Genomic DNA, 23,898 nt, shown 5'->3' with positions numbered 1-23,898 from the left:
TTAAAGTTGCATTCATGCGGTAAAAAATTGTTACCTAAAACAATGAAAGGAATTATTACTGTATAGACACGTTGTTCAAATCCTGGCTGCATATTTTGCTCTATGGAGAAGAAAGAAGGGGGATTAGTAGTTAGGCAAGACTGTCCTCTCCCACTGGCTTGCTGATGGAAAGCCCAACGACACTGGGCACAGCCTAGATTTTCAGCCAACATGATTGTTTTGAGTTTTGACCATAGGAAATGTAATGCATGTACAGTACAACCGCATTTTAAAAAAAAATGGAGCAAATACTTACCTAAGGAGAGGGAAGGCTCTGGATCGTATAGAGCCTTCCGTCTCCTCTCTCTGTGCTCTCTATCCTGTGCTGGCTCCCCCCCCCCCCCCCGTTTCAATCCCCCGCCGAAAGGATATTTGGAAGTCTTCGGGAGCCGTGTCCTCCCAAAGACGTGCGGCTCCATACTGCACAGGCGTGAGCGTGCAAGAGAGCGTGCTTGTGCAGGCACAGTACTGGGCCGCCCTTCTTCAGGAGCACTCGGGCTCCCTGAAGACTCCTGAAGCCTCCTTCGGCCGGGTAAAGCAGTATTTGACTAGTTTAGTCAAACACTGCTACCGGGCGAGCCAGCACTGGAACGAGGGGACCAGGAGAGGAGCCGGAAGGCTCTATAGGACCCAGAGCCTTCCCTCTCCTTGGGTAAGTATCTATCTCTTATTTTTAAATGCGGTTCCCATTCACTTTAATAATTAATGCTGTACATCCTTTTTTAAATTGTGAAGTTTCTCATTTCTAGAACTGCCTCCCTCCCGATGACTTCAGAATATGTAACCATTCCAGACGAATATGGACCATAAATGAAGAGCTTATTCAGAGGTGGACAAGCTTCTCATCTGCAAGACTACCGCCAGACATTGTGGAGTAAGATTATTTGTCTATTGACATCACAGTGCATGACTTTTGGTGACTTGCGTCATGGTTCCATTGCTGTAAATGTAATGTGTCTTTACAATGTGCTACTTAGTGGAAAGGTTTTGATGATCAGTCGACTCCGTGTGCCTCAGAAGCCCAGGGAAATCCATCCCCTCTTTGTCCCAAGACCATATAATAGTTACCAGCTCTGCCCAAGATGGACAGTTCATATTGCCTTCACCCCAGACTTAAAGCGTACCTGAACTCACAACTTCCCCTCTGCTCTAAAAGATACATCACAGCATAATAACCTCTAAAGAAAAACGTTACTTTGTTACAGCTGATACAAATCCTGCAATATATCTGCACTGTTTCTACTTCCTGCTTTCATGGAAGCAGACCTATTGTTTACAACCTGTGCTTTCAAATAAGCTTATCTGCTGTGGCAGTAAGGTGACACGGAGAGAACAAATTACAACTTTTGACTAGATACAAATGAGGGGGAATTAGACAGACTAAACTCTCTAAATACATACAGGGTGCATTGCTCTGTGTTCCTTATGTCCTGTGCAAAAGTTCAGGTCCACTTTAAACCATCCAGACTTAAAGCAGTGACTGTATACATTTTTATACAAGTATTATACTACCATCCAAGGATGTAGTTTCAGTACAGTATATTTGCAGTTTCTCTGATTGGCTATGTTGCCATAAGACCTGTACACACGCAGTGTGAGATGCTATCTTCTCACTGCTAGCAGCATTGGGTCTGCAGAAAATGCATGCATTCTGTCAGTGTTTAGAGGCAGTAATTCCCCTCTGCTTGGAAGAGTCTTGGTCTTCACAAAACAACACAACTATAGTGGTGTGTGACTAATGCCATGATAAACACCATGCACTTTTAATAAATGAACCTCTATGCCTGTTTATTCCTGGGGTTATTTGATCAGCCAGTCACCTGTCTTGCAGCACAGAAAATCATACCGACACAGTTCAGGAGTGTCATGATATGACATGAGGGCTGTCCATAAACAGTGAGCAGACATGGAATCCAATGATAGTCGCTTTATTGCGATCAATACAAAAGTGAACTTCCATCCATAACGTAGCATACAGCTTTCACCTAGCTGTCTCACACCAAGACTGGCTCTCTCTCCCCCAGACAGTATATATCAGCTTGTCAACAAACAGACCTCAAATCTTATCAGGTGATAAGGACAAGGCCAGTCTGCTAACACACAACAGAACAATGGTATATTCCCCACCCGACTCCAGTAAGGGCTGGTTCACACGGGCGTCTGCTGAGCTTTTGCTTGGCATTGCGTTCAAACGCCAGCGTTTAAAAGCTAGCTTTTGAAAGCTTTTGAAAAGCGTTCAAGGCTAGCAGTTCTGGTCTCTGCTATTGTTTCCTCGCGTTTACTGCCTCTGAAAGCAGCATGTTGCTTTTGAGACTAGACGCAACGCTGGGATCTACTGCCAGGCTTTCATGAAAGCCTGCAAAAGCCAGCTCTAAACGCTCCCATTCACTTGCATGGGATGGCAGTAGATCCCAAAAAACGCTGCGTCTGAAACGCTGCGTTAAACGCCACAAAAACGCCCGTCTGAACCAGCCCTTACACAATCAATGCAGGGTCCAATCACAGCAAACAAACAAAGCAGGAACAAAATACATTAAGCAAAACATACGGTTATTACATATACATCACATTTTACATATCATACATCACAAGGAGCTTCAGTTAAACATTGGAAAACAGAATAAAGAAAAATGTGCTCTCTGTTATTCTGGGTGGGGCATAATAGTTTGGTGCCAGTTGAACTGGTTTGAGTATTTCTATAACTGCTGATCTCCTGGGATTCTCATACACCACAGTTTATAGAGCAGTGGTTGTTGACGGCACAGAACCCCCCAAAAAGTTTCATACGTGCATTCACCGAAACCTTTGTAGTTGGAGAAACAAATTTTTGTATTTTTTTTCAAATTTAAAATCGATAAGTATCAGTTGCACATAAAATCACGGTGTTCAATGACCTTAACCAATAAAACATGAATGTCACAAATACATAACTCAATAAAAAAATAACTGAACACACACACCCACCCACCTGCGTCAAACCCCTGAGACTGACTCACTGAACCCCCGGGGTTTGATCGAACATCAGTTTAAGAAGCACTATTCTAGAGTTTACTCAGAATGGTGTGGAGAATATCCAGCGAGCAGGAGTTCTGCAGGCAGAAACGCCTTGTCGAGAGAGGTAATAGGACAATGGACACACTGGTTCAAAGTGACAGAATGATTATGGAAACCACAATTTAATAGTGTGGTCAGTAGAAAAGCGTCTCCGACTGTACAACATCCATGTTTGGTTCCACTTTTCTCAGTGAAGTACAAAAAACTGAAGCTCATCTAAGCAAAGGCTCCCCAAAATGTGATCGTTGATGACTAAAAATTTACCCTGGTCCAATCCATCTCAGTTTCTGCTGAGACATGCAGATAGTGGCGTAGGAACTAGGTGTCAACTGTCTGAATATCTGGACCCACCTTGCCTTGTGTGACAGGCAGAGAATCAGCCTGGGCTGGTGAAGGTTTCAAGAAACAGACGTAGAGTGGCAGATTTGTAACACATTTGTACAGTTGATCTTTGGCAGTAATTAAGCATGCAGTTATACCAACATGAACCGGAATCTTAAAGAGACACTGAAGTCTCCTAAAAATCATGTTTTTAATTAAAAAATGTGTTTAACATCTTTGCCCTACCCGCCGCTGAAATCTATCTAAATCCCCCTACCTCGCCCTCCCTCTCCCCCGCAAAATCCACAACTTTCTTGGTTGTGGATTTTGCTTCTGTTGGAGGCAGAGCTATGAGCCGCAGCTCTGCCTCCTTACCCGTCAATCAGCGGAGGATCTCCACCTCTCCCCCGCCCCTCTCAGTGAAGGAAGACTAAGAGGGGCAGGGAGAGGCGGCGATCCGGGGTGAGAGGCAGAGCTGCGGCTCATAGCTCTGTCTCTCACGGAAGCGCTGCCCGGATTGCACCCCGGGGAGTTTGGGGGGATTTCGTTAGATTACAGCGGCGGGGATGCGGCGGTTTAGGTAGGGCAAAGATGTTAAACACATGTTTTAATGAAAAACATGATATTTACAAGACTTCAGAGTTTCTTTAAAGGACAACTGAAGTGAGAGAGATATGGAGGCTGACATATTTAATACCAGTTGCCTGGCTATCCTGCTGATTCTCTGCCTCTCATACGTTTAGCCATAGCCCCTGAACAAGCATGCAGCAGACATTATTGTCAGATCTGATAAGATAAGCTGCTTGTTTCTGTGTTGTTCAGGCACTGCTGCAGCAATATAGATCAGCAGGGCTGCCGGGCGACTGGTATGGTTTAAAAGGAAATAAATATGGCAGCCTCCATATTCTTCTCACTTTAGTTGTAATTTAAAGGATTTTTTTTAACATCTTCAGAAATCTATGCTTGGAAACTGAGTGATGCTTAGTGAATGTAGGTCTCTTGATTATATACAGAAGTGAATGAAAAAAAATATTTTAAGTGTACCTGAGATTAAAGACATCTCAGGTACCATACTTACCTGGGGTTCTGCGGAATGATAAAAAAATAAACTGACGCTTACAGTACCTGGGGCTTCTATCGGCCCTCTGTATCTGTCATGTCCCGTGCCGTCCTCCTACGATCCTCCGTTTCCGCCAGCATCGATCAATTGTTCGTCTAACAAGATGAATAATGCGCACTTCTGCTCGCGTCTAGCTGGGAGCTTACGGAGCAGGCACGTTTTTTCTCGTACTGCGCCTGCGCAGTAAGCTGCTGGAGATGGGCATGAGTACATGCACGGCCGCACAGTCACGCTACAAGAATAATTACACTGGGACCGGCGGTGGCGAACGGAGAATCGTAGGAGGACGGCGTGGGATATGACAGCTACAGAGGGCCGATGGAAGCCCCAGGTAAGTGTCAGTTTGTTTTTTTTTTTTTTATCATTCCACAGAACCCCTTTAAGCCCCCTTGAGGCCACTCAGTCTCTCGCCATCTCTCTTTCAATTTGGACTTATTTGCAGTGTGACTGGTTCACTTACAAATACTGATTTTGGGGTTGAGCAATTTACCGTATTTAGATACTGCTTTACATTTACTTCCTTTTCAAACGGTTACAGTTTGATTTTATTTTGACAGTGAAGTTGACAGAGTGTTTTCATCGGCTGCATGTCTGAATGGAAGCTTTCTTTCTACCGGGTAAGTACTCTGCACTTGTAAAATAAATCTGATTGGTGGAAATGCATAGCTCCCAACTGTCCCTTTTTCAGAGGGACAGTCCCTTTTTGGGAGCCCTGTCCCTCTGTCCCTCTTTCACCCTCATTTGTCCCTCTTTCAGGACTTTGTCCCTCCTTTCTATGTAAATATATATATTTATTTGCTAAAAATGTGTTTGACTCTAAACTTTATTCCCAACCTTTAAATTGATATAATACTAATTTTAAAATGTTACTATGAAGTAAAATTAACCAGGATAGAAAGGACCAATGTGGTTTTGAATTATAAAACAACATATTTTTCTTATGAAATCTTTATGGTTTGCGTGACTAGAGGCGTGATGATGGCGTGGCCAGTGGTGTGGCAGGGGTGTGTCTTAAGTGTCCCTTTTTCTCATCTCAAAAAGTTGGGAGGTATGGAAATGTCTGACCTATCTTGTCTGACACGAGTCAGACCAATAGGCTAGGTTCATCTAAAGCTCCTTCTGTTCTGAATAACTGCCAGAATAATGTAATAATACTCCTGCCAACCAGCACACATCTGCTTTGTTCATTTGTTAATAAAGTAAAAATAATCTTCTGCTCTGCACTGTCCTACCCAACCCCTGCCCCTGTGAGGCCATTGTCTTCAGCAATCTGACTGTATGTTTGTGTAATGTTGATTATCCAGTCTTTCAATGAACATTTTTGAAATTGAACACTGGTTGGTGGAGAAAAAAATCCCTGTGAACACCTTCATTTTAAAGAGGCACCGTAGTGACATGTAGTAGAATACAGTCAATTATTCAGGATACCCAATCTTACAGTAATTTTCCTGGTTTCAGCATCAAACACTTGCTAAGTGTATATATTTCTGTGTGTTGTTATGTAGTCCCACCCTCCCAGTGGCGTTTAGCTCAGGCAGGTTAGCTATGCGGAATTCTGGGAGACCAGTTATATTTTGTACTGGCTTCGGAGCTCTCAGTAATCAAACAGTCCGCCGAGATCACCTGGCAAGACTGAAGAAGTTGCCACCTGTGATATATTTCAGAATGTATTTGAGGCAGAGGCAAGATTTTACAATGTGCAAAGATTGCCTAAATAATTTACAAATTAATATTGTAAAAAAATTATTTTCACTACAGTTCCTCTTTAAAATCACTACTCCGCTACTTCCTGTGCTCTGGACTTTTTCTACTGTGTGATTGGCTCACTTGCAATAAGAACAAATGGCTGCGAAATCTTGGTCACTGTAGGTATTATAGTACCATCTACCCTGGGCACTAGAGGTAGCTTGAAAAGTGCTCAAACAAGCTAGTGTCCTCTCTTTATCTACTAGTGTGAGGAGGGGGATGTACTTAGGGTTAAAACTCCTTCACTTTGTTCAATAGATAAGTAAGCACTACATATAACAAAAAACGGACCCCCCCCCCCCCCCCCCCCCCCCCCCCCCCCCCAATCAGGGCCTCCAGCTTCTCTGTCATCGTGCTGCAGAAGCAAAGCAAATGCCCGTGGTGATGTTGTTGTCCCTGGCCACTGCAGTGCATGCTGGGAGAAGTAATCACATTAATGGACTACATCTCCTGGCATGCACTGTGGCAGGCAAAGACCGACGACTCACCGGGTGTATTTCAACCTCCAGTTCTGGGCCACAGGGACAGAGAAGATGGAGACCCTCATATAGAGGGTGAGCTATGGAACAGCCCCACATAATTAATGCATGCAGCCCACAGCATTTACAGACCTCCTTTAGGGGGAGGTTCGTGTTATATATTTAATACCAAGGCTAAGTTTCCACTGCTGCGATTGCCATTGGATTCCCCACACACGAATGCGATTTTTCAGCCTATTGACTCAATAGGCAGTATGCGAATTTGTGTGCGGGGAAGAATCTGAAGGCATGTGGCATAAACATACGTCACACGTTCAAATCCCATAGCTGTGGATGGCATTAAATGCAATGGCAGCTTTCAGAGCAGATAAACTGTACTTTGGGAAATTGCTACCTGTGCACAAAAGCAAATAAGATAAATGAATGGGCAAATAAAAAGTAGGAAAACATATTTTTTATTGAATGTTATGACAGAGTTTTATCCTACTTTAATGTGCAAAAGGCATGTTGAAAAACTGTCCCTCCATACACCTCGGGCTCCATGTGCCTGAATAAAGGCCCTTTTTTCATTAAAGCCATTCTTAGCAGGCTATAGTCACCAATTTAAACAAAATGGAAGCCTTAAAGAGACACTGAAGCGAAAAAAAATGTATGATATTATGATTTGTATGTGTAGTACAGCTAAGAAATAAAACATTAAGATCAGATACATCAGTCTTATTGTTTCCGGTACAGGAAGAGTTAAGAAACTCCAGTTGTTATCTCTATACAAAAAAGCCATTAAGCTCTACGACTTTCAAAGTCGTGGAGAGGGCTGTCTTCTGACTTTTATTATCTCAACTGTAAGTAAACAAATGTCTTTTTCTCTGCCAGAGGAGAGGTCATTAGTTCGCAGACTGCTCTGAAAGAATCATTTTGAATGCTGAGTGTTGTGTAATCTGCACATATTAGAGAATGATGCAATGTTAGAAAAAACACCATATACCTGAAAATAAAAATATGAGAATATTTTCTTTGCAGCTAATCTTCTAGTAATTATTCATAGTACACAACCAATTCATTATATCATATATTTTTTTTCGCTTCAGTGTCTCTTTAAAATAAGAAATGACATTGCTTTCTTTTTTTCTTAATATAACCTCTAAGTGAATGATGAAATAACTCCTGCATTTGCATTAGTTTGTGCTGTTCTAGCTGGTCTCTAATAAATGACATGTTGTTTTGCAGCAATAATGATCATTATAAGACGTGTTCAAAATTCTCAGGGATAGATATGAATGCTGCCAGGCTTCTGTTTCACAAGCTGGTGGATTCAGGACACCGACAAACTGTACAGCAGGTTAGCATTGTACAAAAATGTTTACTTTAATTGTATTCATAAATGAATCATAAAGTGGAATGTCAGATTTGTTTTTCTTTTGATGTAGTGGGGAAGGGGTAAGGTGCATGCACACCTACAATCAGTGTTGCCTGTGACCATGTGCTTGATTAGGGTACCCTAAACGACACTATGGTCCCCGTCTTACCTGGGGCTTCTTCCACCCCCTGTACTCCGCACTGCTCCATTCAGCCAGTGCCCTTCTCCAAAATCTAGCCAACGCAGCCAAAAGCGGATGACTGTACATGCGCGGCTCTGGGGGCATTCTGCGCATGCACATTTGCAAATGTTGACTGCACAAAAGCAGAACAATCCCAGCCAAGGGAGCGCAATCGAGGCTCGTGCTGCCTAGGGCCCACGCCTACATCTCTCTGAAGGGCGCAGCAGTTGAAGGTTGAAGAGCAGAAAGACACCGAAGAACCAGGAAGACTACAGGGGGGCTGGAAGAGTATTTGAGCGCAGCTAGCGCCACCATAGGCTGTAATAGGAATTACAGCTATACCAACCCTCAGTGAGTGATTTGGGAGCCGTCAGAAAACTGAGCACAAATCACTGCAAAAACACTAATTCGGCTGGCCGCAATAGCTGGAAGACAAAATACTGGAAGCTGGAAGACAAATTACGTCTATTCAAACCTATCCATGGCAGCCTAGTAATTAAAGCCTCCAGGACTTGTGTCAGGAGCAGGGTAAGCCGTTTATCGGGTTTCCCCTGCGATTAAATCTACTGTTGGCTATGCAATAGGTACGCCTGGATGAAGCCCCAAGTAAGTTAAACTGGGACCTTAGTGGCACTTTAGGTTCCCTTTAAGGCAGGGGTGTCAAGCTCAAATACAAAGTGGGTCAAAATTGTACGCTGGGTCCAAGTCGCGGACCAACCTCAATGTCTAGTGTCGGCCTCCCTCCCATATACAGTTCCCTGCTGTCTAGTGGCTTCCCTCCCCTATACAGTTCCTTGGTGTCTAGTGCCCCCCCCCTCACTCCCCTATACAGTTTCCTGGTGTCTAGGGCCCCCCCTCCCTCCCCTATACAGTCCCCTTGTGTCTAGTGCCCTGCCCCCTCCCTCCCCTATACAGTTCCCTGGTGTCTAGTTGTCCTCCTTCCACTACACAGTTCCCTGGTGTTTAGAGGCCCCCACCCTCCCCTATACAGTTCTTTAGTGTTAAGTGTTTTTCCTCTACATTGCCCATATGGTTTCCCTGGTGTTCTAGGGTTTCACCCCCAAAATAGCTTCCCTGGGGGTCTAGAGTGGGCCAAACATAATGCAAAGCGGAAAAACCCCTTGAGGGCCAAATTTAATGGCTCTGAGGGTCAAATGTGGGCCAGAGTACGACGTCTGCTTTAAGGGAACAAGAGCCAGTAAGACATGTTTCTTGGCTACATCTGAACAGCATGTACTGTGGAGAAGGGAGCAGGGTTGATGGGGCAGTGCACTATCAATCTGCTTCCCGGAGGGTGGGTAAGCACAATAACATTCCACTTGTACACTCTTATTTCTCGGTTGAGGTGGTGACACATGACCATCTCGGCCAAGTTCCCTCTACCATATGTACAATGCTTTAGAATATTGGTCGAGTTCCTACTATTGCTGTGTTGAGATCAGCCTTCTGTTTCTGACTTGGTGACATCTTCCCTTTCCTAAGCTTCCATTCATCACTGTAGAGTGCTACCTTCTGGCATTCCTATGGAGGATCTGTTAGAGCCTGGTGACCGTGACGGTAGAGCTTACGTTAGGCCAGGACCATGCAGCCTTGGAATAGGCTCTGTGATTTAGCTTTGACTGTTTGTAAAGACCTGCAGATGTTTTGGCAATTTGCTTAGCAAGATCATCAGAAATACATTTTCAAAATTATTGCATGTGTGTGTCGGCATTAACTCTAATATGTCTACAGTGCTCCATCTTTTGTTTTCTTTTTGATGTAGGTGGCTGCAAGTTTAGAGAAAAATCTCATACCAAAGTTACCAGCTTCTCCTCCAGACATTGAGGCTTTGAGATTGTACCTCACGTTGCCAGAATGTCCTCTCATAACAGATGCAAACAACTTCTTCTCCTTAGCAATCCCCTTTGGGTGTGCGATTGTTCGCCTTGAGAAAGCACCATTGAAAGTTCTAGGTGAGTTCCACACTTTTTGCACCTGCCAGTGCCACATTCCCAGGGCTTGTGAAATCAGAGAACTTAGTGCTGCCCACGCCTAGTAAAATGATAGAGGATTGTTTGCTTGAGGTCTACCAGAGACATTGCAATCAAAGGGATTTATACTTTATGCTTCCTCCAACCCCCTGTAGTCCAAAGGCTTCCTCTGTGCCTCCACAGGCCAGTCTGTTCTGCCTCTGACACCCCTGAGCGGAGAAATGAGCGACACTGGTGTCGGGTTTACTTTAACCACTTCAGCCCACTGGACATTTTACTCTTACCACCAAGAGCCATTTTCCCCTGTCAGCGCTCCTCCCATTTATTTGGCCATAACTTTATCACTGATTATCACACCTGAATTATTTATATCTAGTTTTTTGCCACAAATTAGGCTTTTTGTAAGCAATACTTGTTTTCAGAAATTATTTTTATGCATTTTATAGGGAAAAACAAGGAAAAATATGAAAAAATACACTATTTTTCCTAATCCATCCCCTATAGTTTTAAAATAAGCAATGCTACAATAAGTAAAACTCACCCATTTTATTTGCCCATTTGTCTTTGTTATTACAATATTTAAATTATGTTCCTAGTAGAATGTATGGCGGCAATATATTATTTGGAAATAAAGGTGAATTTTTTAGGGTTTTTTTGTATCCAGCCAATAATTACAAGCTCTTATTTATTTATTGTATTTATAAAGCGCCAACATATTACACAGCGCTGAATTTTTAATATAACAGTAATATACCCTGTTGACATACATATTAAAAAAAAAAAAAAGCCGAGTCCCTAAGGTCTTCCTCCAGCCCCCTTAACCCGTGAGGTTCCTCTGCATCCTTCGGGTCCCCTCTGTGGTCCCGCTTCAGCCAAATTTGTGCGCATGCGCAGCCCATCCTCGACCCCGGCTTGATCATGCATGCGTTGCCATAAACCTACTGCACATGCACGGTTCTCGAAAGACTGAAGTGTGCATGCGCAGGAAGCTTACGCCATCGCGCATGTGATCGAGTTGAGTACGCATACGGGCCGCGCATGTGCAGTTGCGCATAACTTCAGCCGAAGTCGCCAGCCTAACGGGGCCTCCAGCAGGACCACGGAGGGGACCCAGAGGAGGCCGAGGGTCCTCACGGGCTACGAGGGGCTGGAGGAAGCCCCAGGTAAGTGCCGATTTAAGGGTGTGTGTCACCCTTAATGATTGTTGCTTGATCAATAGGGCTGAGCACTGTACAGACATGTTTATCAGCAGTAACTGGCACACATACACTGTTTAGTGGAAAGGGAAGGAGGGGTGACGGCCTACGGGACAAGTGATAATTCTTTGTGCTCATTTGGGTTGTTTAGAGATCCAACACTTCAGATTTTTTCAAATCAGCCACACAGCTCCCAATAAACACATTGCTCTGAACAAGAGCTGTAGCCGGTGCTCACTTACCAAATAGTTACACCACTCCTGCATACATCAACAATGGTCCATAGTAGGAAAGAAGCACCCCTCAGGCTGAAACTTGCATTTTAAATTGTACTAGACAACGATTGTACCCTACATGTTTAAGGCTCCGCCCTTCATCAGCATGCATGATCTCTAAACAATGTTAAATGAGTCAGCAGTGCAGATGCCTTGCGTTTGTGTGTAACACATTTCCATCTGCATTGCTGAGGGTGTTCTGAGGGCCTTAGTGCTTTTGAGAACTGTAAACCACTTAAAGAGGAACTCCAGTGAAAATAATGTAGTAAAAAAAGTGCTTCATTTTTTTACCATAATTATGTATAAATGATTTAGTCAGTGTTTGCTCATTGTAAAATCTTTCCTCTCCCCGATTTACATTCTGGCATTTATTACATGGTGACATTGTTACTGTGGGCAGGTTATGTAGCTGCTCCTAGCTGTTTTGGCTGTTAGAGACAGCTGTAAACAGCTAATTCCTGTCTGTGAACATTGTTACATTGTGGCAGTTTGCCCAGAGTACCGCGGTACTCAGAGCTTCTTGTGGGAGGGGTTTCAGCACAAAATCAGTCATACAGCGCCCCCTGATGGTCTGTTTGTGAAAAGCATTATATTTCTCATGTAAAAGGGGGTATCAGCTACTGATTAGGATAAAGTTCAATTCTAGGTTGGAGTTTCTCTTTAACAGCTGCTCATGTCTCTCCAGCAGTCTGATAGGGAGGTCCGATATGTAAGTTCTTAGTTCTGCAATGCATTGGTAAAGGTGAGCAGGGAATGACATCACTGTGTGGGTGGGGATAGGAGCAGTATGGCCAGGGCCGGATTTAGGCCAAGTGCACCTACGTCATGGCCTAGGCCCTGGGGCACCACAGGAGCAAGGGCACCAAAGCAGCAGGCTAAATTGGTGCAGCATTTGCCAGCTTGCAAATGCTGCAATGCAGGGAGATCAGGCGAGCGCCTGATGGGGTACTCTGCTGCTAGCTGCCTGTGCAGCAGCCACCTTGCTCTCTGTTCACATTTGCATTGTGGTTGGCGGCTATGAACTTGGGCAGCATTGGAGATGGAAAGGAAGAGGGAGCTTCTGCACTGGAGACGAGCGGAGAAATGAGTGACACTGATGGCTGCTGCGGTGTGAAGGTGAGCTGGCTACCTATACTGAAAGGTGCGGGGGTGGAAAAAGGAGGTATTAAGGGAGTCATCTGGCTACCTATACTGGAGGGAAAGGGGGAGGAGTCATCTGGCTACCTATACTGGAGGGAAAGGGGGGAGGAGTCATCTGGCTACCTACAGTGGTGTGAAAAACTATTTGCCCACTTCCTGATTTCTTATTCTTTTGCATGTTTGTCACACTTAAATGTTTCTGCTGATCAAAAATCGTCAACTATTAGTCAAAGATAACATAATTAAACACAAAATGCAGTTTTAAATGACGGTTTTTATTATTTAGTGAGGAAAAAAACTCAATCTAGATGGCCCTGTGTGAAAAAGTGATTGCGCCCCTTGTTAAAAAATAACTTGACTGTGGTTTATCACACCTGAGTTGAATTTCTGTAGTCACCCCCAGGCCTGATTACTGCCACACCTGTTTCAATCAAGAAATCACTTAAATAGGAGCTAGCTGACACAGAGAAGTAGACCAAAAGCACCTCAAAAGCTAGACATCATGCCAAGATCCAAAGAAATTCAGGAACGAATGAGAACAAAAGTACTGTAATTGAGATCTATCAGTCTGGTAAAGGTTATAAAGCCATTTCTAAAGCTTTGGGACTTCAGCGAACCACAGTGAGAGCCATTATCCACAAATGGCAAAAACATGGAACAGTGATGAACCTTCCCAGGAGTGGCCGGCCGACCAAAATTACCCCAAGAGCGCAGAGAAAACTCATCCGAGAGGCCACAAAAGACCCCAGGCCAACATCTAAAGAACTGCAGGCCTCACTTGCCTCCAGGGCCGGTTTAAGCAACAATGGGGCCCTAGGGCAGAATAAACCTGGGGGGCCCCCCCAACATATACCCCAGAACAAAAATCGGCATTAGGGGACCTTTTTTGCAGCTGGTATAGTCAGGGTGTGAAGTCCCAATCGGTCAGAGCTCCACATTCTGGCTATCCCAGCCTGCATGGGGGACAAGGGGTTAAAAAGTTTCAGGAGGGGGAATCCCACATAATTATTTTTTTTTTGAAATTCCCACACTCTAAACATAAAAAAAAAAATTGGGAAAATAGGAAAAAATGACAGGGATCTTCATACAGCCATATTGCGCTGTATAGCGATCCCTGGCCAAGGCGCTGCGGCTGTGTATAGACCCCCTGGAAACCCCGTCAGGAAATCGATTTCGCTTTCGTTTGATACATGTAAAATGACACTACCGTTAGGTTTGCTACTAAAAGTTACATTTACCGCATTTAAAACTATACTTTTTTCCTTTTAAACTTTAAAATCGATTTTCTCAAAAACTATAAGGTCTTTTTGAAAAATTGTTTTTTCCTCTTATTCCTAATGATCTCCTTAACAAATCCTGCAAATTTAGGGTTTCTAGCATTTAAGGTGGATTTGCTATTAACCATTAAAGTCGGCAGGTTTTTAAATGTGTTTTTTTTCCCTTTAAAACTTTAAAATCGATTTTCTCAAAAACTATAAGGCCGATTTGAAATTTTTTTTTTTCTCTTGTAGCCACTGGGGGCCCCTACAAGCTCTGGGGCCCTGGGGCAGCTGCCTCCTTTGCCTTAATGGTAGCGCCGGCCCTGCTTGCCTCAATTAAGGTCAGTGTTCACGACTCCACCATAAGAAAGAGACTGGGCAAAAACGGCCTGCATGGCAGATATCCAAAGGAGCAAACCACTTTTAAGCAAAAAGAACATTAAGGCTCGTCTCAATTTTGCTAAAAAAAACATCTCAATGATTGGCAAGACTTTTGGGAAAATACCTTGTGGACCGACGAGACAAAAGTTGAACTTTTTTGGAAGGTGCGTGTCCCGTTACATCTGGTGTAGAAGTAACACAGCATTTCAGCAAAAGAACATCATACCAACAGTAAAATATGGCGGTGGTAGTGTGATGGTCTGGGGTTGTTTTGCTGCTTTAGGACCTGGAAGGCTTGCTGTGATAGATGGAACCATGAATTCTACTGTCTACCAAAAAATCCTGAAGGAGAATGTCCGGCCATCTGCTCTTCAAACTCAAGCTGAAGCGATCTTGGGTGCTGCAGCAGGACAATGACCCAAAACACACCAGCAAATCCACCTCTGAATGGCTGAAGAAAAACAAAATGAAGACTTTGGAGTGGCCTAGTCAAAGTCCTGACCTGAATCCTATTGAGATGTTGTGGCATGACCTTTAAAAAGCGGTTCATGCTAGAAAACCCTCAAATAAAGCTGAATTACAACAATTCTGCAAAGATGAGTGGGCCAAAATTCCTCCAGAGAGCTGTAAAAGACTCGTTGCAAGTTATCGCAAACGCTTGATTGCAGTTATTGCTGCTAAGGGTGGCCCAACCAGTTATTAGGTTCAGGGGGCAATTTCTTTTTCACACAGGGCCATGTAGGTTTTGAGTTGTTTTTTCTCACTAAATAATAAAAACCATCATTTAAAACTGCATTTTGTGTTCAATTATCTTTGACTAATAGTTCATTCCTATGGTGTTCACACTGGGAATACATGAACTAACACAATGATACTTGATGTTATTGCATTGAACTGTCCGTTTGGTCTACAACTGGAACTTTCATATTTTCCATGTGGATTCGGTCTCATGATCCAACATTAATGTGTGGACCAGACAAGATCATAGGCTGATTGGACATTGGGAGTCTGAGCTCAGACGGGTACACCGGTGTCTGTGGGCTTGCAGTGGGGCAGATGCATATGCATCACTGCAATTTTGATTATAGGTTAAGTTGGGACCATAGTGAGTAAGGGAGATTGAAGGTTGCAGGGGAGGGGCTTGTCAGGTGGGGTGGGTGCTTGAGTGGGGAGGTTTGGGAGGCTCACATTTTTAAATGGTTGTGTTTTGATATAGTAATCAATAAAAGTTTTTTTGTAGATATTTTCATAAAAAGAATTTGAGTAGATTTTGTTTGGTCTGGTCCATACCCACCTATATACATCTTACAGTGTTTTGATTAATAGTTAACGGTTTTTGATGAGCAGAAACATTTAAAGAGACACTGAAGCGAAAAAAAAATCTATGATATAATGAATTGGTTGTGTACTATGAATAATTACTAGAAGATTAGCAGCAAAGAAAATATTCTCATATTTTTATTTTCAGGTATATAGTGTTTTTTCTAACATTGCATCATTCTATATTATGTGCAGATTACACAACACTCAGCATTCAAAATGAGTCTTTCAGAGCAGTCTGTGAAGTAATGAACTCTCCTCTAGCAGAGGAAAAGTAAACAGTTCAATTACAGTTGAGATAATAAAAGTCAGATAACAGCCCTCTCCACGACTAAGGGCTGGTTCAGACGGACGCTTGCAGAGCGTTTACAGCCAGCGTTCAGGGCTTGGTGTTAAACGCTCCCATTCAAGTGAATGGGAGCGTTTGTACCAAGCTTTCAAGCGCGTTTACACAAACGCGGCGTTTGGGTCCCGATTTTCCCTGGCGTTCAAGGAGCCCCTGGAAGCTACATGTAGCTTCCAGGGGAGGTTAACCGCGACGGCTAATGTCCCCCTAGGGGAAGAAAAAACGCGACCGCATCCAAACGCACACGAACGCTGCTGAACGCGACGCCAGCAAACGCAACGCCTCCAAACGTCCATCTGAACCAGCCTTAAGTTAGTCGGAGAGCTTAATAGCTTTTTTGCATAGAGATAACAACTGGAGTTTCTCAACTCTTCCTGTACTGGAAACAATTAGACTGATGTATCTGATGTTAATGTTTTTTTTCTTAGCTGTACTACACAAACAAATCATAATATCATCATTTTTTTTTTTCGCTTCAGTGTCTCTTTAAGTGTGACAAACATGCAAAAGAATAAGAAATCAGGAAGGGGGCAAATAGTTTTTCACACCACTGTATACTGGAGGGAAAGGGGGAGGGGTCATCTGGCTACCTATATGGGGGGGGGGGGGTCATCAGGCTACACATACTAGAGGGGAGGGGTGAGGGGTCACCTGGCTACCTATACTGGAGGGAAGGGGGGGGGGGGGAATGGGTAATCTCGCTACCTATACTGAAGAAGGGCAGCTGGAGACAGTGGCCTTGGGTGGTAAAGAGTACAGATCCGGCCCTGAGTACGGCTCTGCATGCGGGTTGAGCTCCTGGTGATTGCAGGAACAACCTGAGTTGCCCAGAGTTTGGCAGAGGACCTTTCAGCACTATCCTAGCAGGGAGGGGTAGCAGGATTGCGCGTGTGTGAGTACAGGCAGCCACTGTACCTGGGGCCATTTTTATGTTGATTGCTTTAAAGCCATCTCTCCTTCACCTGTTTGTAACGTGTATCTCCCTTTTCTTTGACAGAGAATTGGTGGTCTGAACTTGAACCCCCGGGGTTTATGCGAGTAGTACAGGTGTTTAAAGATGTGGTTCTCCATCTCTTGCAATTAATGAAAATCCCCATGTCTGACAGAAGATTGTTTGACTCCTTTCTGAATACAGCCCTGAAAGTTTTGGAAAACCTGCACAGGGTACGTGTAATAAGATGTTTGCTTGTGAGATCACTACAGTGCAGCCTTTCCCAGATTACGTGCTGCTTCAGGCTGGTCTCACATATGACATAGCTTGAAAAAGTAGCATTTTAGGATGGTGCGTTTGCTATATTCAATTGTTTTTACCGCAATATTTGGTGCGTTTTGCATTTGCGTTTTTTTAATGCAGATGCGTTTTGCATGCATCTTAATGCATTTGTGGTTCAGTAATCTCAAACGCATATGCGGTTTGTATGCGGTTCAATTGTTTATTAAAAATGTATGCAAAACGCAATGCATGTGTGTTAACATAGACTTTCATTATGTGCGTTTTTGGCAGCCATCCTGCATAATAGGCAACACTACCAGCATTTGCAAAACGCATACTGTAAAAACGCATTGAAATGCAGATTCTTCTGCGTCCCATAGACTAACATTGCTGCATAAAACGCAGCGTTTTCTGCTACGCTAGCGTTTCTGATATGTGTGCACCCAGCCTCAGGATTTCTAGTGCGCTCAAAATGCCGCTGCCGTGCATCATTTCACGTGTGTTTGGAGAGCAGTAATTTTTCGTTTTTCGTTCAAGATGCAGATAATCGTGCCTGTGTGTAATGTTTACAAACAACATGGCTGCTGTCATTGTATCACAGGAAGACATAATCATACACTTTTGAAGCTGTTTGCAGCCAGATTTGCTGTGTAAACTATCTTAAAGGAATACTGTCGATACCCAAGTGTTCTAAAATGAGTGTGCAAATAATGTCTAAGTAGCTGTGTAAACATTCTCCTACTTTTCATGTTAAATATCAGAGGCAGTGCGGCGGCGCAGGTGTTTGCGCGACCTAGTGGACAGTGCCGTGCTATGGGGGGGGGGGGGGGGGGCGGCCTGCATAGCTAGCATAGTTGCCCCAGTATAGGGAGTTTAGTTGCCCCAGTATGGTTAGTATAGTTACCCCAGTATAGTGCCCCAGTATAGCTAGTATAGTGCCCCAGTATAGCTAGTATAGTCCCAGTATGGATAGGTAGTGCCCCAGTATAGCCAGTAAAGTGCCCAGTATAGCTAGTATAGTACCCAGATAGCTAGTATAGTGCCCAGTATAGCTAGCATAGTGCCCAGTATAGCTAGCATAGTGCCCAGTATAGGTAGGTAGTGCCCCAGTATAGTGCCCAGTATAGCTAGTATAGTTGCCCCCAGTATAGCTAGTTTAGTTGCCCCCAGTGTAGGTAGTTTAGTTGCCCCCAGTGTAGCTAGTTTCGTTGCCCCCAGTATAGCTAGTTTCGTTGCCCCCAGTATAGCTAGTTTCGTTGCCCCCAGTATAGCTAGTACAGTTCCCCCCAGTATAGATGCCCAGGAGGGGGGGAAGCAGCGCTAGAAGGAGGGGCAGTGGAGGCAGCGGTGGGGAGGGGGGAAATATCCCCCCCCCCCCTCCCTCACCTGGGACCCCCTCCTTCTGCCTCTCTCCCCCTCCGTTTAGCGGTGGCAAGTGCGGCTCGGCGGCGGGGAGGCATACGGAGAATTACTCACCACTTCTGCGTTCCAAGCGCCGGCAACGTCATGTCGTCACACATCTCCGCCTTCAATACCGCCCACTGTGCTTCCGCTAATCAGGAAGAACAGTGGGCGGCATTGAAGGCGGAGATGTGTGACGACATGACGCTGCCGGCGCTTGGAACGCGGAAGTGGTGAGTAATTCTCCGTATGCCTCCCCGCCGCCGAGCCGCACTTGCCACCGCTAAACGGAGGGGGAGAGAGGCAGAAGGAGGGGTCCCAGGTGAGGGAGGGGGGGGGATATTTCCCCCCTCCCCACCGCTGCCTCCACTGCCCCTCCTTCTAGCGCTACTTCCCCCCTCCTGCACCCTAAAGTAGGTACAGGTCTGGCGAGAGGCCAGACCTGTACGGCACACCGGGCAACATGCCGCGGCACACTGGTTGGGAAACACTGCAGTAGATAATGACTGACTGCACACAGATACACTTGTCTGTTTCAGAGCTTCTTTCTCGGCAGCAGCAGCCCCTCCCATGTCAACAGCTCTGAGTAAGGAAATCTGAGCCAGGAGGTGGCAGGCTTGGGCTTGAAAAGACTCCACAGAAGAGTGACTCAGCTATAATGATTCCAGGTCAAACCTAGACTGAATCAGTCAGTGGATTCTTATCACAGTTGATAACAGATAGATTAGACTGAGAAGAATAAAGGTCCGTACACACGCCGAACTGGAGGCAACGATGGGATCCCTTCCAGGGATTGCTTATATAAAAATAAACTAAATGCTAAACATCCTCCATGAGGAGATAGGCTAGTCCAAAACCCGTCAGATCTGTCAGATTTCTAATACCTACTGTAAGTGACAGCATCATGGGAGAAAAGTAATTAGTGGCTTATTTTACTCTGGAAGAAATATACTTCTTATTTGTATGTGTTTACATGTATTTTAAACTTTACGATTTGTAGCTATAGTGGTTCTTTAAATAGGTTGCCAAGACACAAGGGGTGCTGTGAACTGTTATGGTTTGGGAACCACCTCTGTGTATTATGGGTTCTTCTACTTGTGTACTGCCATGTTTTTATGGAAAGGCTGTGTGAGAGAGTCGCCAAGTTGTTCTTTGTCATTATTAAGGTGGCCACACACGATACAATAAAATGATCAGATTTTACGGCAATTCGATAAATATGATCGGATCTCCCGAAAAATCGAAAGCTTTTTTTTTTTTTTTTTTTTTCATTCAACTGAAAAATCACTATCAGATTTCCATTTTTTTTTTCAGTTTTTATCGATCGGAATTCTGGACATTTTTCTTACATTTTTCTAAAGATTGTATGGTGTGTGTTAGATTGTCAATTTATTATTATTATTATACGCACCCTAGCAATTTTCTCAGTTTCCAATCATTTTTATCATGATTGGGAAAAAACATAGGTGTGTGGTACATTGGTCAGATTTTTGAACTGTTACAATCAGTCAGAAAAATTGATTGCAATTCTTGAATTGAACAGATACTTAAAAAATTGTATGGTGTGTGGCCAACTTTAGTATGTTCTCGTCTTAACCAATATCAATTCCTAGTTTAATTTGGCATTGTTCATTTTTCTCAGGTAAACGAGAAGGCAGGACAGATCATCCCATATGATAAGTTCTACATCCAGGAAATACAAGACTTTATTGATATTCGGAATGACTATGTCAGCTGGATCCAGCAACGGGCGCTTGGAGTAGTAAGTTTTGTACCTCTGATTGTTACTATAGTTAGATCTGTTTATTTATAGAATAGATTCTTTCATAACTGGGTAAATGCTTTAATAATGTTGAGAATTGCTGGTTATTGACATGTATTTACTATTATTATTGTTCTTAAAGGAGAACTGAAGTAAGAAGTATACGGAGGCTGCCATATTTATTTCCTTTTAATCAATGCCAGTTGCCTGGCAGCCCTGCTGGTCTATTTCTCTGCAGTAGTATCTGAATAACACCAGAAACAAGCATGCAGCTAGTCTTGTCAGATCTGACTTTAAAGTCTGAAACACCTGATCTGCTGCATGCTTGTTCAGAGGCTATGGCTAATAGTATTAGGGTGCGTTCCACTAACGCGTTCCCCGCGTGCAAATTCGCATAACCAATAAAAGTGAATGAGCCTGTGTCCACTTGTCAGGAAAACGGAGCGTTTTCTTGTGCAGGAAAAAATCTGCACAGCAGAGCCATCCGAATTCGGACACCGCACATAACGCATGCGATTCGCCATACAATGTATTTAAAAGGGAATTCGCATGGCGGTTTTGTATTAATGAAAAAGCACACAGGCACTGACATGGTTAAATTCGCACACAACATCATCCATGCGAAATCGTATGCGAATTCACTGTAAAATTTCGCATACAACCGCATGCGATTTCGCTCCTGCATGCGAATTATGTCTGCGTGGAACCGTACCCTTAGAGGCAGAAGATCAGCAGGGCTGCCAGGCAACTGGTATTGCTTAAAAGGAAATAAACATGGCAGCCTTCATATACCTCTCTCTTTAGTTGTCCCTTTAAATATTAAAAGGGGAATGCCACTTTTGTTGAGAAAAATGCAGTCTGGCTCTCAGTTTGATTCTGCAGAACTTGTTGAGATAAATGTACTTCGGCTTGTTTACCGAAATTCAAGGCGAACTTGGTAGATAAAAGTATCAAATTATTGTTCCATTCAACGGGTCCAGGTGTGGAGTAAAATGAGTAACAGATTATTTTAGGCCATACATCTAGCGATATTGCAGCCCTATCGACCAATCCATTAATTTTATTTAAATCCGATGAGCATTGGTACTGCAATAAGCATGCCTGATCGACGATTCGACCATTATGGGTCAGAATCGGTTGAATGTATTGATCACGTAAGCTGGAAAATCTCAGACCGATGTGGTTGATCGGGTGTGCGGTGGTAACAGAGTGCGATATGGCGACAAAGATAGACTCCCATCTCCTGAACACCCCCCCCCCCCCCCCCCCAATGCTTGTGCAATTTAATCACACTTGCTGCAGGTGTACCGACTCCTGATCTTGTCTGCTGTCTCCCCCAAGCGGTGTGTGACACGCCAAATGCTCTATGCGCCACCACCATCGTTATTGGCTTGGAACTGGCACCTGGTTTTGGAGTCCTCTGGCCCATCCCCGAGCTATGCATCTATCTAACCCCAAACGCTACCACAATTCCCCCTCCCACCGTGCAACACTTTTATTTTTTAAGGCTGTGGAAAACGCACATGGCTCGCACTGCATTGCAATTGTACATTGCAGAGATGCAAATAGAGCAGTTTCATATTTACCTGCTCCAGTGCTGCTTTGGGTCTCCTCTGATCTTCCTGACATGCCACACGCTCTATGCTGCATACCTCTGGTTCCTGAGCCACGTCACGTGATCAGGAGAAGGCGGTATGGAAGCATTGAGCGTGTGACTGTCAGGAAGGACAGAAGAGACTCAACACATGGTTGAATGCATGAGGGGGTGCCATGCTAATTTTGTTGGGGGTGTTTCAATGATTTATTGCTTCACCCAGGCTCAAACTGCCAATGTTTCAATCTGAAGCACCGTCACGGTGTGCTTCTATGGACTGGAAGGCAGTGCACTGTCTTTCTTTTGCTGCTTACGATGCACATTTCAAGCTCTGATGGCCGCATAAAATGGCATTCGTCCCGCAAGCCTTGAGTTTGACACCTGTGTTTTGAATGATGCCTAACATATGGTTAACCCTATCCTGACCTGACAAGGCTTTGTAAATTCTGAATGTAGCCAAACCCTCAAACTACCCCTAAATGACCTTGAGACACTCACACGAACCTCCCCACCTCCATGTGGTAAATTAGGTGCTGCTCGATCTAATATCCAATTGCCTCTGGGCAGCAGTCATGCAGACGCCACAAGTCCTGATTTCAGTCCTTTCTGTGTGTTTGTATTTGTGCACCGAGCTGTATTTCCTGAGTAATGTTCTGTGCAGTGTTCCTTTGTAGTGAGATTGTACGTTAAATATATCAGGAATCCGGGTACTAACCAACGCTTTCCTCCCGCTGCATTTTCCCAGGATTTAAACCAGGATTACCAGAGGTAAGCACAGGACTTTATTTCCGGTCATGTTCCCTACTATGTCATACATCCCTCCAGCATTGTTTTGTGCTAACATTATTTCACATCATTGCTAGCATTCAATTTCCACTGCCAACCACAATCTATATAAGAGATGGTCAATGAGATGCTAGGAATTCTAGCTTGGATGTAAATTTAATGTAGATTATATGCAGTGTGGAAATGGGCCAGTCATATGCACATCCTTCTGTGCTTTTTTTTTTTTTTTCTTCTTGGCCCAGTACCATGTTCTCGCCAGAAATTTTTTTCAGCTGGGTGGCATGAAAAAGTAGCCGGGTGGGGCGAAAGGAGAAAATGCAGGGCCGGTGCTTCTATGAGCAATTATGCTTACAGCATAAGAGGAGGTGAGCCGATGACAGCCAGGTGGTCACCAAAACTAGCCGGGTGGAGCACCTGGCTAAAAGAGCCTGGGGAGAACACTGCGTACCAAGCTGCATACAATTAGCAGGAAATTGCCACTCAAGCCATATTTATTAGCATGCTCTTGAGCATCTCTTCTATAGAGTTTGGGCTACTTCAGACGGATAGCTGCTGGCATCCGTCTTTACCGCCGGTCTCCACCATGTTCTGCAATGTGTTTATAGTTGATTGCACAAGCAGCACGATTGATGGAATTTTCCAAGATGCTTTATGTAGCTTCTAGCATCTGACTCCAGACTACAGGAACCCAAAATTGCTCCGACACAGACTCCTAGACTCCAACTCCTTAGTCTAATACTTACCAGGGCTGTGGATTTGGTCCAAAAGTCATCCGACTCCTCAGTTTATGAAACCACCAACTCCCAAAAGGTACCCAAAATTGCTCCGACTCCACAGCCCTGTATATTTCACTAGAAGGTGTGCGGACTCCTATGACTGTTGTGCTTGAATGTTCCGGTGATATCCAGGAAGTGAGCCCTGCACACCTGACCCCATTGTGGGGGTGGCCAGGAGAGTG

General features: G+C 44.2%; 1 protein-coding gene across 2 annotated transcripts in view; it reads left to right on the top strand.

The window, feature by feature from the left end:
• The window catches only part of HERC4 (HECT and RLD domain containing E3 ubiquitin protein ligase 4), a 123,606-nt gene that overhangs the window by 57,244 nt on the left and 42,464 nt on the right, over positions 1-23,898 (top strand). For both annotated transcript variants that reach the window (XM_068257375.1, XM_068257374.1), the window contains exons 10-15: positions 789-913; positions 5,092-5,151; positions 7,987-8,098; positions 10,060-10,249; positions 17,182-17,348; positions 20,441-20,560. In XM_068257375.1, coding sequence (XP_068113476.1) covers positions 789-913; positions 5,092-5,151; positions 7,987-8,098; positions 10,060-10,249; positions 17,182-17,348; positions 20,441-20,560 — 774 coding nt within the window. The remainder of the gene's footprint in view (positions 1-788; positions 914-5,091; positions 5,152-7,986; positions 8,099-10,059; positions 10,250-17,181; positions 17,349-20,440; positions 20,561-23,898) is intronic.

Source organism: Hyperolius riggenbachi, chromosome 10, assembly GCF_040937935.1.
Source record: "Hyperolius riggenbachi isolate aHypRig1 chromosome 10, aHypRig1.pri, whole genome shotgun sequence".
NCBI classification, from domain to species: Eukaryota; Metazoa; Chordata; class Amphibia; order Anura; family Hyperoliidae; genus Hyperolius; species Hyperolius riggenbachi.
The sequence above is the reverse complement of the archived record's forward strand: the minus strand, read 5'-3'. Positions and strand labels throughout refer to the sequence as shown.